The sequence below is a fragment of the Rhamphochromis sp. 'chilingali' genome (genome assembly GCF_963969265.1).
Source record: "Rhamphochromis sp. 'chilingali' genome assembly, chromosome: 7".
NCBI classification, from domain to species: Eukaryota; Metazoa; Chordata; class Actinopteri; order Cichliformes; family Cichlidae; genus Rhamphochromis; species Rhamphochromis sp. 'chilingali'.
In genome coordinates, this window is record NC_137934.1 from 22,536,411 (window position 1) to 22,551,842 (window position 15,432).

The 15,432-nt window shown below is 42.7% G+C and overlaps 1 protein-coding gene across 2 annotated transcripts in view; it reads left to right on the forward strand.

The window, feature by feature from the left end:
* LOC308399575 (thyrotropin-releasing hormone-degrading ectoenzyme-like) overlaps positions 1 to 15,432 on the forward strand; it is a 285,055-nt gene that overhangs the window by 96,337 nt on the left and 173,286 nt on the right. For both annotated transcript variants that reach the window (XM_080886929.1, XM_080886930.1), the window contains one exon: positions 11,516 to 11,642. In XM_080886929.1, the coding sequence (XP_080743055.1) occupies positions 11,516 to 11,642 (127 nt within the window). The remainder of the gene's footprint in view (positions 1 to 11,515; positions 11,643 to 15,432) is intronic.

The following is a 15,432-nucleotide window of genomic DNA, read 5'->3' on the forward strand; positions in this document are numbered from 1 at the left end:
AAATAATTTTGAGTCAGTGAGAAAAATTATTTAATTTGATTTCTGTTTCACAAGAATTGATAAAAATAAAAAACAAACAACAAAAAAAAAACCTATTGCATATTCTCTGAGGTGCTGAGGTTAGACCTAGGCTAGGTTTGGAGTTAAAATTGGGGATTGAGGTCATCCAAACACCAACTCAGGATTAAACCAGCAGTTCTGTTTTACCATACATGGGTAAAACCCAAATAACTAATGAAAGGTAACATCTTAGTTTGGTGTCTAATCATTCAATAATTTATAATTTAGCATAGAAGCTAATGGGCAGCTGAGTCTGATGGAAATTTATTTGATTGTAAGTGAAACTGTTGCTATCAAAATTTTTGTTTTTCCAAGACATTGCTTGATGAAAAGTCATAAAAATGCATTTTCTGTAAGAGTTTGTGTCATGCGAAGCAGTTTGACCATGTGTGAGAGTTTGCTAAAAACAAGGTCTCAATTTCATGGTGTAGGATTAAACATCAGGGGATCAACAGTGTGGTTATAGTCTTTGCTACGGCCCCTGGCCTTTTAAGTGAGCCGGCCTTCCTTCAAGTAAATTCAAGCATGACAACACCCACAGACGATTGGCTGGCTGGGAACCCGTGCCAGCCTTCCTCCATGTAAATTCGAATGTGACAATCCACACAGACAATTGGCTGCCTGAGGACCTGTGGTTTGCACCTCCAGGGAGAGAGACCAATCAGTGACTTGTACACACCTGTGTCTTCAAAAGGCTGAAGAACTTTCAGGGGCTGCTGCTTTGAACTGAGTATGCAGACTGCCCTGTAGGCTTCCTTCTCTGAGCTTTGCTTGTGAAATTCTGTTTAAGTGGTGAGATTTGGCTTGAGTGGCGTTTAGCTGCGTTACAGCCCATGAGGACAGTTTTATTTTCTACTGGTTAAGCCTTACTTGAGCTAGTTGTTTTGTGTTGGTTGTTTGGTTTGTGGTAATCTGCGCTATAGGTTTTCTTGTAAGTCCTGAGTTCTCTTGTAATAAACCTTTTTCTAAACTGATCTCCCTCATGTGGGTCTCGTTTATGTTACCTCCCCTATCAGAGACGGATTATGACAGTCTTCCAGAGATAACTTAGTACAATTTCCATCCATCCATCCATCTTCATCCGCTTTGTCCGGGGCCGGGTCGCGGGGGCAGCAGCCTAAGCAAAGAGGCCCAGACCTCCCTCTCCCCAGCCACCTCCTCCAGCTTGTCCGGGGGAACACCAAGGCGTTCCCAGGCCAGCCGAGAGATATAATCTCTCCAGCGTGTCCTGGGTCTGCCCCGGGGCCTCCTCCCGGTGGGACATGCCTGGAACACCTCACCCAGGAGGCGCCCAGGGGGCATCCTTGTCAGATGCCCGAACCACCTCAGCTGGCTCCTTTCGATGTGGAGCAACAGCTGCTCTACTCTGAGCCCCTCCCGGATGGCCGAATGTCTCACCCTATCTCTAAGGGAGAGGCCAGCCACCCATCGGAGGAAGCTCATTTCTGCCGCTTGTATCCGCGATCTCGTTCTTTCGGTCACTACCCACAGCTTGTGGCCATAGGTGAGGGTAGGGACGTAGATCGACCGGTAAATTGAGAGCTTCGCTTTTACACTCAGCTCCCTCTTCACCACGACGGACCGGTGCAGCGTCCGCATTACTGCAGCTGCAGCCCCAATCCGTCTGTCGATCTCCGGCTCCCTTCTCCCATCACTCGCGAACAAGACCCCGAGATACTTGAACTCCTCCACTTGGGGCAGGAACTCATCCCCGACCCGGAGTGGGCACTCCACCCTTTTCCGGCTGAGAACCATGGCCTCAGATTTGGAGGTGCTGGTCCTCATTCCCGCTGCTTCACACTCGGCTGCGAACCGTTCCAGTGCGAGCTGGAGGCCCTCACCCGATGAAGCCAACAGAACCACATCATCTGCAAAAATCAGAGATGAGATTCTGAGGCCACGAAAGCGAAAGCCCTCCGCCACTTGGCTGCGCCTAGAAATCCTGTCCATAAAAATTATGAACAGAACCGGAGACAAAGGGCAGCCCTGGCGGAGCCCATCACCCACCGGGAACGAGTCCGACTTATTGCCGGCAATGCGAACCAAGCTCTTGCAACGGTTGTATAGGGATCGAATGGCCCGTAGCAATGGGCCAGACACCCCATATTCCCGCAACACCTCCCACAGGACACCCCGAGGGACACGGTCGAATGCCTTCTCCAAGTCAACAAAACTAACGACTAACGACTAACGGACGAACTCTCCTTTCCAGCACCCTGGCATAGACTTTCCCAGGGAGGCTGAGGAGTGTGGTCCCCCTGTAGTTGGAACACACCCTCCGGTCCCCTTTCTTAAAGATGGGGACCACCACCCCGGTCTGCCAGTCCACAGGTACTGCCCCTGATCTCCACGCAACATTGCAGAGGCGTGTCAACCAGGACAACCCTACAACGTCCAGAGCCTTCAGGAACTCGGGGCGGACCTCATCAACACCAGGGGCTCTGCCACCAAGGAGTTGTTTAACTGCCTCAGTGACCTCGCCCCCGGAAATTGGCGGGTCATTCCCCTTATCCCCAGACTCTGCTTCCTCCTCGGAAGACGTGTCAGTGGGATTAAGGAGGTCCTCGAAGTATTCCTTCCACCGCCTGACAATTTTCTCAGTCGACGTCAGCAGCGCTCCGCCAGCACTATACACAGTGCAGGTAGAGCACCGCTTTCCCCTCCTGAGACGTCTGACGGTTTGCCAGAATCTCTTCGAGGCAGTCCAAAAGTCTTTTTCCATGGCCTCTCCGAACTCCTCCCACACCCGAGTTTTTGCTTCAACCACTGCCCGAGCCGCATTCCGCTTGGCCTGTCGATACCTGTCGGCTGCCTCCGGAGTCCCACAGGCTAACCAAGCCCGATAGGACTCCTTCTTCAGCCTGGTGGCTCCCTTCACCTCTGGTGTCCACCATTTGGTTTGGGGATTACCACCACGGCAGGCACCAACCACCTTGCGGCCGCAGCTCAATGCAGCAGCTTCGGCAATGGAGACACTGAACATGGTCCATTCGAACTCAATGTCCCCAGTCTCCCTCGGAATGCTGTTGAAGCTCTGCCGGAGGTGTGCGTTGAAGATCTCGCGGACTGGGGCCTCTGCTAGACGTTCCCAGCACACCCTCACTACGCGTTTAGGTGCACCAGGTCTGTCCAGCGTCCTCCCCCGCCACCTGATCCAACTCACCACCAGGTGGTGATCAGTTGACAGCTCAGCCCCTCTCTTTACCCGAGTGTCCAGAACATATGGTCGCAGGTCTGCTGATACAATTACAAAATCGATCATCGACCTACGGCCTAGAGCGTCCTGGTGCCACGTGCACTTATGGACACTCCTATGTTCGAACAGGGTGTTCGTTATGGCCAAACTGTGGTTAGCACAGAAGTCCAATAACAGAGCACCGCTCGGGTTCAGATCAGGGAGGCCGTTCCTCCCAATCACGCCCCTCCAGGTCTCGCTGTCGTTACCCACGTGAGCATTGAAGTCTCCCAGCAGGACAACAGAGTCTCCAGGTGGAGCACCCTCCAGCACCCCCCCCCCCCAGGGACTCTAAGAAGGCTGGGTACTCTGCACTGCCACTTGGCGCATAAGCGCAGATGACAGTCAGGACCCGTTCCCCGACCCTAAGGTGCAGGGAACAAACCCTCTCGTCCACCGGGAAAAACCCCAACGTATATTAGTACAATTTCATTTGATGTAATCCAATAGATTGGTCCAGACTTCATGTCCATGATGTGGTGGCCCACACAAACCACCTATTTGGCTAATAAAACTGAGCATGGATATCGTCACTGTGATGTATTGGCACTGGAGTCAGCATTTTTACATGGGAAAGTGGCATGTTTAGTTAACAGTTGTTTAGCAAGCTGCATTCATAAATTCTAAGCAGATCACACAGACGCACATATCTGCTAATTTGTGCTAAATAACATGCAAATTAAATACTCGATGTTCACTTAGCACTATGGGAACAGACTTTTTAGAGAGACTGTGAGTACAATTAACTGCAATAAGATAATTTCATTAAAATCTTCCAAAAGGTTCAAACACCATAAACATGGACATGAGTTCAGTTTGGTTAAGAGAAGTGAAACACTGATGGCAGCAAATGGCTCCAGCTGTGCTGATGAACCTGGTGAGACCAAGGATGTTGTTGTTTCAAGCATTTACAACTAATATATAACAAAATATTTCTGAGCTAGAATTTTAAGATATCCTCCACAAGTAGCAGTCTCTTTAACCTGTTCAACAACATCCCTGAATTAATAAACGCATGTCAATCACAGGGAATTTAATCTCCTTCCACAAAATGTACATTTTAATTATTATTATTATTGTGCCCTGACCAACACGTCAGTGTCTTCCTCACCTCTGTCTTTTTTAATCACCTCAGCTGCACGAGGCTAAAAGAAGCTCAGTATCATTTGGTTTATTTAGCCCTCACAGTGGTAATGTTTTTCTCACCCACTGCCTCGGCACACTGGAAAAAAAGAGAGTAGGACAGGGAAAATGTATTTAGCTGCCATCATGGGGATAGTTTCAGCACTTTTTAAAAGGTGTTACAACCATCTGCACCCCGTCAGCTATAATTTGCATAGCTGCAGCAGCATGGTCGTTTGAAATTAGCTAAGATAATATGTCTTACATTTTACCTAAGGCACTACTCTATGAAAAATAAAGGTAACATAGTTCTGAATCCATCAGTACTGATCAAAATATTTTCAGTGGGCTACAAGCTGAACTAGGAGGATAGAAACAAATTATCGGTCCTATTGTCCTGGTATCAGTCCAGTACCAATACCAGCATTGGTGTCGATGTTGTCGATATTTGGATTGATCAGCCCACTTGATTTTCCTCACACAGTTTGGCAGTGTGAGGAAGTGAGAGTGTTACAACTATCCTCATTCTCTAAATCTAAAGTAGCCACCTGACTCACTTTTGGAGCAGCCTCCAGTGGCAATTGGAGGAACTGCAGTTTATGGCACATCTGCATTGGCTTCATTTTTGAATCTTGGATGTTCCTGCTCGGAATGAACTAATGTTCATCAAGTAGATGTTGATTATTAATTTTAGGCCAACGCGACAACCGAAAATGTGAAAAAATATTTGCAGCTGTGTGTATGACTTTGCCTGGAAAATTTTCTTGTAGTTTCAGTAGAAGGCAGCTTAGTACTTTTTTTTTACCGGCCTTTGTTGGTATTTGTGCAGGTCTACAGCAGCTCGTGTGCGACACAAACACTGTGACACCACGTAGCAGCAGATCTGCAGCGTTACCACTGAACAGGTTTCAACGTGTTTTCACAGCTTTCTGAAAGCAGAATTTATTAGAGTGGAAGTGAAGCTCAGAGAGGAGAGACAGCAGAGGTACTGGGACAGTGTGTGTGTGTGTGTGTGTGTGTGTGTGTGTGTGTGTGTGTGTGTGTGTGTGTGTGTGTGTGTGTGTGTGAGTGATAAGCCAGCAGTGATACAGCAGTATTACATCATAGTGAGTTTGTGTGTCTTCATGGGGAAAATAACACGTGTATTTTAACTTGTGTGTACATCTACCTGCCGCTACTTCTGCTGCTGTGTGTGTGTGTGTGTGTGTGCTGTATTTGATAGCCAGTCTCTATTGTCCTTCATCTGACAGTGAGCTAGTTTCTCCCTGACAGTGAAACCATTCAGCACACACACACACACACACACACACGCATTTAATTTGTCCTTTATTTTCATTCACACACGCTGATTCACGTGTATTGATCAGTGAGATCACTGCTGCCTGTCGCTATGGTAACCCCTATCTGTCAGCTGACATTGTTTGTGTATAATTAGTCTGGAGGATCAGTCTGATTAACTGCTCCATCCATCACAAAAACACAGAGAGGAGAGCTGGCAGCTTGTTTTAAGGGCACGTTTCAATCTTTTCGTGTCTCTCTGGCAGGTTTCTGCAGTTTCAGTCAGCTTCTTATGGTCGAAGTCAGAAAACTGTGAGAAATAAAACGCCTCTAAGCAAAAGCTCCAAGTGAGTTAATGTAGTTAATACAGTTTAGTATTCAGGCCACAGAAATGTTACTTGTCACCACTTTTAACTCAAAACTAATTAATTCCACACATGTTATGATCAAATTATCACATCTGTCCACCTGAAAAATCCTAAAACCAGAAACAGCAACACCACAGACGTGTGATTGTGTCAGTGTTTCACCGCTAAGCTCCATGAAACACATTAAACTCTACCCACCGTGCTCCCTCTGTGGCTTCATCAGCTCATAAAGCTTTACACGTTAAGAAGAATAACATTTTACTTACTTGAACTGTCTGAGGTCAGAGCACCTCCTACCATCTTAAAGACATTATTTAACAGTTTGTTTCTCTTAGGAGTGACGCCCAGCTTTTCTCTCTTTGCTTTACAAGCTGGAGATTTATAGCACTCTCCCGAAGGCATCATCACAGTCTCATTATGGAGACGTGAGGATTATCTACAGTGACATATGGATTTTATGAGTGTGGCTTCTTTTTTTGTAGAACTGTCGATCTATGGATGTTTTTTTTCTCTCAAAAATTAACATTTTATAATTCTTTGAAGTCTTTCCATGTGTTTTTGACATGAGGATGGAAATCAAGAAAATAATAATATTAATGGATTGCATTTTATATAGCGCTTTTTGGGGCCCTCAAAGCACTGTACAATTCCACTATTCATTCACTCTCACATTCACACACTGGTGGAGGCAAGCTACAGTTGTAGCCACAGCTGCAGACGGGCAGACTGACAGAAGTGAGGCTGCCATATCACGCCATCGGCCCCTCTGACCAACACCAGTAGGTGGTAGGTGAAGTGTCTTGCCCAAGGACACAGCGACCGAGAATGTCCGAGCCGGGGCTCGAACCGGCAACCTTCCGGTTGCAAGACGAACTGCCAACTCTTTGAGCCACGATCAAAGTTATTCATATAACTTATATATCTAAGTTACATAAATAAAAAGGCTAAAATATCTTACCACCATGCTTCTTTGTAATCGCAGACCGTAAGAGACGAGTTGAAGGTACTGAAGTCCCATGTCAACATTACAGTCTGTGCTGAAGGTTAATCCATAAGTTACAGTAGTTGTTAATTCTCGATCAACAAATCCATCAAGTATTTGTAGAGAATGTGATTATTCAGTGATACCAAGTGATACCAAGACGTGATACCATCAGTAAAGTTCACAAGGTAACTGCAGAACTCGACAAACATAACTGATCTGAAGTCTGCTGGCAGAGAAGTAGCTTTATCTCTGTGGAAGTCATAAAGTTGGTTGTTGGTTGGTTTGAAGCCCAGTCCTGACTTTGTCCTCTTTCTTTCAGACACAGTGCAATTTGATGTTGCATTTATCAAATTGGAAATTAGTATAGTACACCAAAAGCAGAACAAAGGTTCATTTCCTGCAGTGGAAAGTGCCGTCTGCTTCAGATCTCTGTTTGGTTTTGAATATGAGAAAAAGGGCACTGCGTGGCTTTGTTGGCTTTGTGGGCTGTAGGCTGTTTGAATATGCCCTACATGCTTGTTGCTAACTTTGTCAAGAATGGTCTGTGAGTCAGAAATGAACATGTAGAGTTTAAGGAGTTTTAAGCAAAGAATGATTGAAAAAATTAAATTAAACGGCCATGTATTTTATTGCCTAGACGGTTCAATTCGATCAGAGGGTTCATTCGGAGGGAAAGGAACCTTAAAGAGACAGAATCTTCTTTGCATGATGGAGCTTTTACCTGCGTCAGTGCATGGGACGATGAGTTGTGTTGACAGACAGTGATTTCTGGAAGTGCTCCTGAACCCATGCATCGATTTCCATGACAGAATCATCTCTGTTTTTAATGCAGTGTCACCCAAGGGACCACACATTTTCAGCCTTTTCTCTTGCACACAGAGATTTCTCCACCTGCACCTGTCACAGACAAAAACAGACTTTAGACTCACCACCGATGAGACTGAGCCTCATAATTCAGTGTTTTGTGTAATAAAGTAATGGTGGCTGCTGCAAACAGAGCTTGGCTGTTTCCGTATGAAAGCTGCATCAGGAGATTAGACCAGCTGACCTCAAACACCGGATGCCTACTGAATAAAGCGGCAGCAGAAGCTAATTTTCTTTTGCAGACCTGCCAAATTGCTTTTTTTTTTAATGAAAATTGACTCAGATGGAGCAGATGTCTGTCTGTCTGTCTGTGAGCTTGAAAGAATCACTTTAGTTTAAAGAGTCCATTGGGAGTCATTGAAGTGAAACATTTTTGACTGAGCTTCAGAATCACAAGAGGGCAGCAGACTGACAGCACACTAACAAACACTAAGTTGGCATCAAAGTCAGATTAAAAAAAGAGCAAAATCTGTTTTTATTTTTCCTTCACAGTCGGACACAGACTCCTAATGTGTTGGTCAGTGTGATTGGTAATGTGTGTAAATAATTACACTGAACTTCAGTGCACCTGAACTTCTGTTTGATGGTGGCTGAAATACTAAAAACCACAATGCAGCATTATTTGAAACCCCTGTCCTTCTTCTGGTTGGCTTCACGGAGGCTTGTAGCCTGTAGGATGGTCTGTCAGATGATTTGATTATGACATTTAGCCTAGTCTTTTTAAAAAGCTAAACATTTAAGATACTGTACTGATGGGAGGATTGCACACCAACTTTTCTGGTGGCACCACCACAAGGTTCACAGTTGTGGCTTGGATATAGTTGTAGTTTAAAAGTAATCAAGAACTTTTGAATCAATTGCAGTAAAATTTGGATTCAAATATATTTTTTCTTCAGGATAAAGCCAGACTTTTTATCTATAGTTAACCTTAAAATTTAGGATCATGTCAAACTGCTGGCATTAACTTTGACATTAAACTTGAATTTAAACAGACATAACATTTCAATGACCACTGGCAGGTTAACACAGATCCTCTCTTCATCATGTTCCTGGGTGGGATATATTAGAGAGCAAATAAGCATTTTATGTTAGAAGAAGTGTTAAATGCAGTAAATGTAGGCAAATGTAAGGATTTGAGCAAGTGTGCAGCTCTTGTGGAGTGTTCCCAGTCTGCAAGGGTCAGCATCTGCCAAGCAGTCCAAGGAAGGAACAGTGGTGAACCAGCAACAGAGTCATAGTAGCCAAGGCTCACTGATGCATGTGGGGGAGTGAAGACTGGCCTGTGTGGTTTGACCCAACAGATGACCTGCTGTAGCTCAAACTGTTGAAAAATGTAATGCTTGTTCTGATACAACAGCATCAGAAGAGAAGGCAAGCTGGCGGAGGCAATGTGATTCTTTGGGCAGTCTTCTGCTATGAAAACTTGAGTTGTGCCATCCATGTGGATGTTACTTTAACATGTACTACCTACCTAAGCACTGTTGAAGACCATGTACACCCTTTGATAGAAAAGGGATAATGCGCCCTGCCACAAAGCAAAAATGGTTCAGCAATGGTTCAAGGAGCACAATCATGAGCCTCCAACTCCAACTTCGTCTCAGTCCAGTCTAGCATTTGGGATGAGCTGGACCAACACGTCTGATTTATGGAGGCCCCATCTTGCAACTCATAGGTCTTAAAGGATCTGTTGCTAACATATTGGTGCAGATACCACTGCACATCTTCAGCAATCTAGTGGAGTCCATGCCTCAATTGGTCAGAGCTGTTTTGGCAGCAAACGGGAGACCAACAATAATAGCCAGTTGGTCATAATGTTATGCTGATTGATGTATAAGGGCAAGTAATACTTAAATGAGTGAAGCCAAAGCACTGAGAAACTCAGCACTTCAACCTAGATCTCGTAATGCCCCATGGCCCACTTTGGATTTGTGTACAGATGAGCATACAAGTGTTCGAGTCCATACTGCATGAATTAAAATGGATTTCATTAGAAGTCAGTCAATATGTTACACTGTGTTTTGGTGAAGGTGTGCAATGTTAAAGGGGGTAAAAAAAAGACAGAAGTGAAGCTGCTGTCACAGCTCTACAGGGAAAGAGCTGTGATTTTGCTTTTACCCACAGCTTGTCAGGAGCTGTGAGGCACAAAAAAAGAACCTCTTCTCAAGTACAAATTGCCATCTTCACCAAACAATAGATTCACTTTCGAAAGAGCAGATGATCATTTTAATCCCAGCAACAGTGATGAGTTGGAGTGTCTCTCACACACACTTTGTCAGCATGTCATCCTGCAGTGGTTCAGAGGTCAGCAGCCTGACCACTGCATTTATAATTCTATTAGTTTTGACCACCAGCTAAGACCTGCTGACCTTCATCTTAAGTTCAGTTCCAGTGTGGCCATGGTTCAAGTCCAGATGCCACTCTGGGGTCCCATGTCAGGTCTTTGCTGAATTTTTCCTAGCAAAGGGGGTTGTTACTTTTGTTCTCCACTTGTCCAGTTTTCCCTATTTTGCACCGAAGGATAGGGATTTTTTGGCTAATAGCCCATTCAGGCTTCCCAGTGAGGATTACTTTGCTGGTATAAAATTACTATTTTACTCCACTCAAACTGTGTAATCTTTGGCATTTGTCATCAATTCAGCTTAAGAAATGGGGATATTTTTTTTATGTTTTTGTTTATGTGACAGGCTATTAATAACAAACTACATATGCAACTTAAAATTCAATCTTTAATCAATTTTCTGTTAAGTGCAGACACAACACTGGTTCATTCCTTTTTTAATGCCTGCTTTCCTATAAAAATGTCGGAAAAAAAAGACCAAAAAGCCTGCAGAACTCTTACTCAGGAGCACTTTAAAAGTTGCAAAATGTCTGGCTCCCTGGACACAAAATATAAAAAAATGCGGGGGGCTTGAGTAAACAGTCTGAATGAATAAATATTGCTACATGTCCATAGAAAAATATGTAAATTTGATTTAGGGTGAACTGTCCTTTATAAATAAATGATGCAGCTGCTCCAACCCCTGTCCAATAATGAGCCCACACTGATCATTAGACTGTGTGAAATACTGGAATCCACCTGAAGCAGAACATTTAACATTCTTGTATTTTTTTTTGCTTCCATCTACAGTCGATATTCTTGCTCACAGCTGTAAATCAATTTTTTTCTTGTTTTATATTTGAACCAAATCAACCAGACTCCATTGTTCTGTCTGGAGAGCAGAATATGAAGTTGACCTGATTCACTTATTTTGTCTGTAGATGTGACCCACCTAACACGGACCTGATTCCATTTGTTTTTTCGCAAATTTCGAAGAAAACATCTCTCAAATATAATTTTTCCTTTCTGCAGATATAAACTTAAACTCTCTCTGATTGTATTATTTCCCCTGAAGAGTTTAATATACACGCAGCGTTCTCCTGTTTGTATCTGTCAAATTTAATTTCCTTTTCTGTATAGATTTGAAAAAAAGTGGCTTAATTTCATTTTGTTCTCTGTAGAGCTGAGCATACACTAATTCCAATTTCCTTTCTCTGTATCTGTTTTTAGATCCATCTCAATTAAAATCAGCTTAATTCCATTTCTTCCTCTGTATTTGTCTTCAGATCCGTCTCTATGCTCGGCCAGATGCCATTTTGAGCGGAGCAGGGGACTACGCCCTCCACATTACTAAGAGGCTCCTCGGATTTTATCAGGACTACTTCAAAGTCCAGTACTCTCTGCCTAAACTAGGTAAGGCTGCTGACGTGCTGTCCTTCCTCTGACGTTATGTGGGCTCGTCTCCTTCATTGTCTTGCCAGGATCTGCTCAGTGTGCACCGCAGCTCTCTGACTGTGTGGAGATGAAGTAAAGTTGGGACGAAATACTTTGTTCTCCTGAAGTCTGATTTCCTGTCAGCTTTCATTAAATAAAAACCACACTGTGTACTTACCATCCCTCTGCCGATCCAAATTAGGAAAGGAAAAACAGCTTCCACTTCCTGGGTGTCTCATTTTAGGGAAGTCAGCCAACTCTTTGTCCTTTGTACAATTACTGTTAGGCTCATCAATTTTTACTCATATGGGGCAAAGAAAGCACACTGTCCTCCTTTTCCTTTTGTGTGTTGGGGGCTACAAAGAGAATAGGTCTGGGAATTGAACCTCAGCCAGTTCATGGCAGTTGTAGACATTAAGCACAGTCAGAGGGTATTTTTATTAAAGGAGAAAAGGGTTTGTCTTTACACGCATCAGAGTAAGATTTCAAAGTACTGAAGTTCAATGCCAACTTTGTCCCTTCATCCTTTATATTTTTAGACTCTGTTATATAACTGGTTGAATTACAGTAAAAGTGTAAAAAATGTGATTGCCTCACTACAGACATAAAATAGTTTAAATGCCCTGTAGTTAATTCTTTGAAGCTTCTGAATGGATTTGTATGGCAGTGACAGCTGACCTTGGTGCACTGCAGCTCAGACATGAAACTAAACTACAGTGTTTAAAATGTAAGCTGTAAGTGGCAGTGAAAGGACTTCTATCAGCTTGCATGACAATTATTTTTATTATTTTTTTTGAATTGATTAACACTGTTTTGTCCTCCGTGTTTAGATTGCTAACAGCTAAATGAGTGGAATAATGTAACTGAAGCTGAACCTGAAGTTGAAACAAGTTTGAAAGAAGTTTTGAATGAGGTGGTAAGATGACTTAATGACTTCAATGAAATCAGCACATAATGGAACTGAAGATAAAGCTAAAGTTGGAAGAAGGTGAAGTGGTAACCGTCTTCTTGTTGTAGTTTTTTTGAGTCACTTAAAAGTCAACGTTTTGTAGTTTTTCTGTATAAATTACTCAGGGGTTGAAGTGGCATCCTAACATTGAGAGTAGCTCTGATTAGTTGCCATGTGTTTGTTAGCTAGTCGAATATAAAAAGATATAACCAGACATTACAGAAGCTATCAGGATTTCTATACAGCATAAACTTAGTATAAAGACTTTTACACACTGGAAGTGTTAGGAGAAAAAAAACAACACAAAGTTCAGGATTTTTTTAATGTATATACACACACGTCACGTTTTTGCAACCCGAGACTGAAAAACTGAGATTCTGGTTTCACAAAGAGAAGACAGCAGGACGGAGTATTTCATGGTTTGAGCCCAGATTTGAAGCTGTATTGGCAGTTGGGACCACATCTGAGGAGGCAAACAGATCATTTCAGAGAGCCGATTAATCCAGAGCAGTCTCTAGCTGTGTATCGGAGGTAATGAAGTATTAATTAACTATTTCTATATCATTGTATATTCAGTACTAGAGCACGAACTACAGGTCAGTGTAAACAGCTGCATTTTTAATGCACAAAATAGTGACAAAAACTTAATGCATCCTGTGTGTAAAACTTTTTAGAGGTCTGTGTGTTCTGTGAGTAAATCAAATTGCATCATCAGTTTAAAGATAAATTCGCTAGCTGGGACCACACCCTCAGTTGAGCTGTACAATGGGTGATGGACTGTGGACTGATGCTGCGGTTTGGGGAAGGCCTCGGATGGGACTGGCAGCAGTTCCCGGGCCAGGCAGATCCCCATGTACTTTTACATGTAAAAGAAAAGAAGATGGGGGAGGGGGGTATGAAAAGCAGGTATTGGTGAAGGGGCATATATAGACTGAAGAGCAGATGGGGCATGGATGTGGGTGTGGTCCCGCTCCTGAAATTAACCCTTTAGAGCCGATCGGAGCGGGAACGCTCTGTTATGCGTAACTATTTTTAAATCCCGGTAGCACTGCAACCACGTAAGCTAGCGCAAAAATTTTTTTTGCATATGAAACCGGAGGAGTTGTACTTACATATTGTGCCATCAGCTTGTCCTAGGTCACGGTTTCCTTCCACATAAAGCTTTGTAAAAACTGCATAAAAAGCGCTTTCAGGAACAAAAACATAATATTCCAGAAACACGCTTTGCTGGTCCGATCAGCTGTTCAAAACACTTCCTACGTTGGAATAGACGTCAGCGCGAACTTTTGCATTTCCGCCATTACCTGGCCGAAACCGGAAGTGACGTCATTTTCGCGGAAATGTAGTCTTTTTTGCGATCAGGGCCTCAGGGCCTATACTGCTCTTTTTAAAAGTTATCTTTGACTTTATGACTTTCTGTGTCGTTTCTGGGATGCTTAGGACTCATATTGCACTGTTGGAAATAGTTTATTTTGATGCATATGCTGCTTTTTTGCAAATTTGCAGTATAATATTTATTTTTGTTTTTCCTGCAGTGTATAAAAATTGGTGTATTTCAAAAATAAAACTATGAAGACACTCAAAATAAATTTCCTGTGGTGGGAAACTATTTTGTGCAACTTTTTTGTATTTACAGTTTTGAGGGATAAACCTCTTAAATTTCTCTAACTACAAATATATGTTAAAAAATCAAAAACGATTTTCAATTTTTTTGTAGTTTATTGCACTTTTTTGCAATTTATGTAATTACTATGCACTTAATGAATACATATTATTAAAATCTGGGCTATAATGGTTGTATTGATGTATAGCAACTTGAAATGCTCCCAAAAATGGCTCCACAGCATGTAAAAATATAATATAAGCTCTGGCGGACTTGGTTCTATGGTAGGTCTTAAAGGGTTAAGATAAAATACCCCCACTTGATGTCTGCTACCCTTTAATGTAGCTTAACACTGACCATGAACATCACAGCCTGCTCTGCACCAGTCCAGCATAGTGCATTACTGCAGTCCTTACCACAATACTGTAAACCAACCAGTTTAGTCTGCAATGAACACTACTAAACCTGCCTATTCATCAAAATTTTAGTCACACAAAATTAGTATACCTCAGCTTTTGAGATGTTTGCTAAATATAAAGCAACACATTATGTTTAGATCAAATAGAAAAAAATATCCAAAACTACAAAACAATACTTGTTGGGCTGTCCTTGCCTTTTAAAATGATTTAGTGCACCTCTTACCATGCCATCAACTGGAGGTAATGCCAGGCTTCAACACATGAAAAATTAACTGGCTTGGCAGTATCATGCATTAATCTGCCTATCAGATTTAATTGTGCATTAATTGAAGGTGTTGGAACATCATTCCAGGTCGTTCCAGCCCACTTTAACACCTAGTGTGGTCATAATTGCTGGATAAGAGGAACTTAATGGAATTCAAATTGAACCTTTAGTTGAAGAACTATAAACGTGGAGGTGGTGGCAAAAGCTGAAAACATATGTATGATAGCTCATGTTATTAAAAGATGAAAATTAAAGTGTTGTCAAGCCATTTTTCAAATGCTGAGAGGAGATGAAGAGTCAGCTCAGATGCGCAATAAATCAAAGAAATCTATATATTTGAATTTTAGATTCCTCACTGCCACTTTGTCTGTTTGTTGTTGTTGTTGTTGTTTTTTATTGTAAAATTAAACAAAATGATCAAAAGTAATGAAAAGAAGAACTAGTAGCTAGAAATGTCCATAAAATTTTAGGTTTTGGTATTATGTGCAAATTTTGAAAAGGGATGTTGCTCCAAAGATTGTCCATGGGTTGCA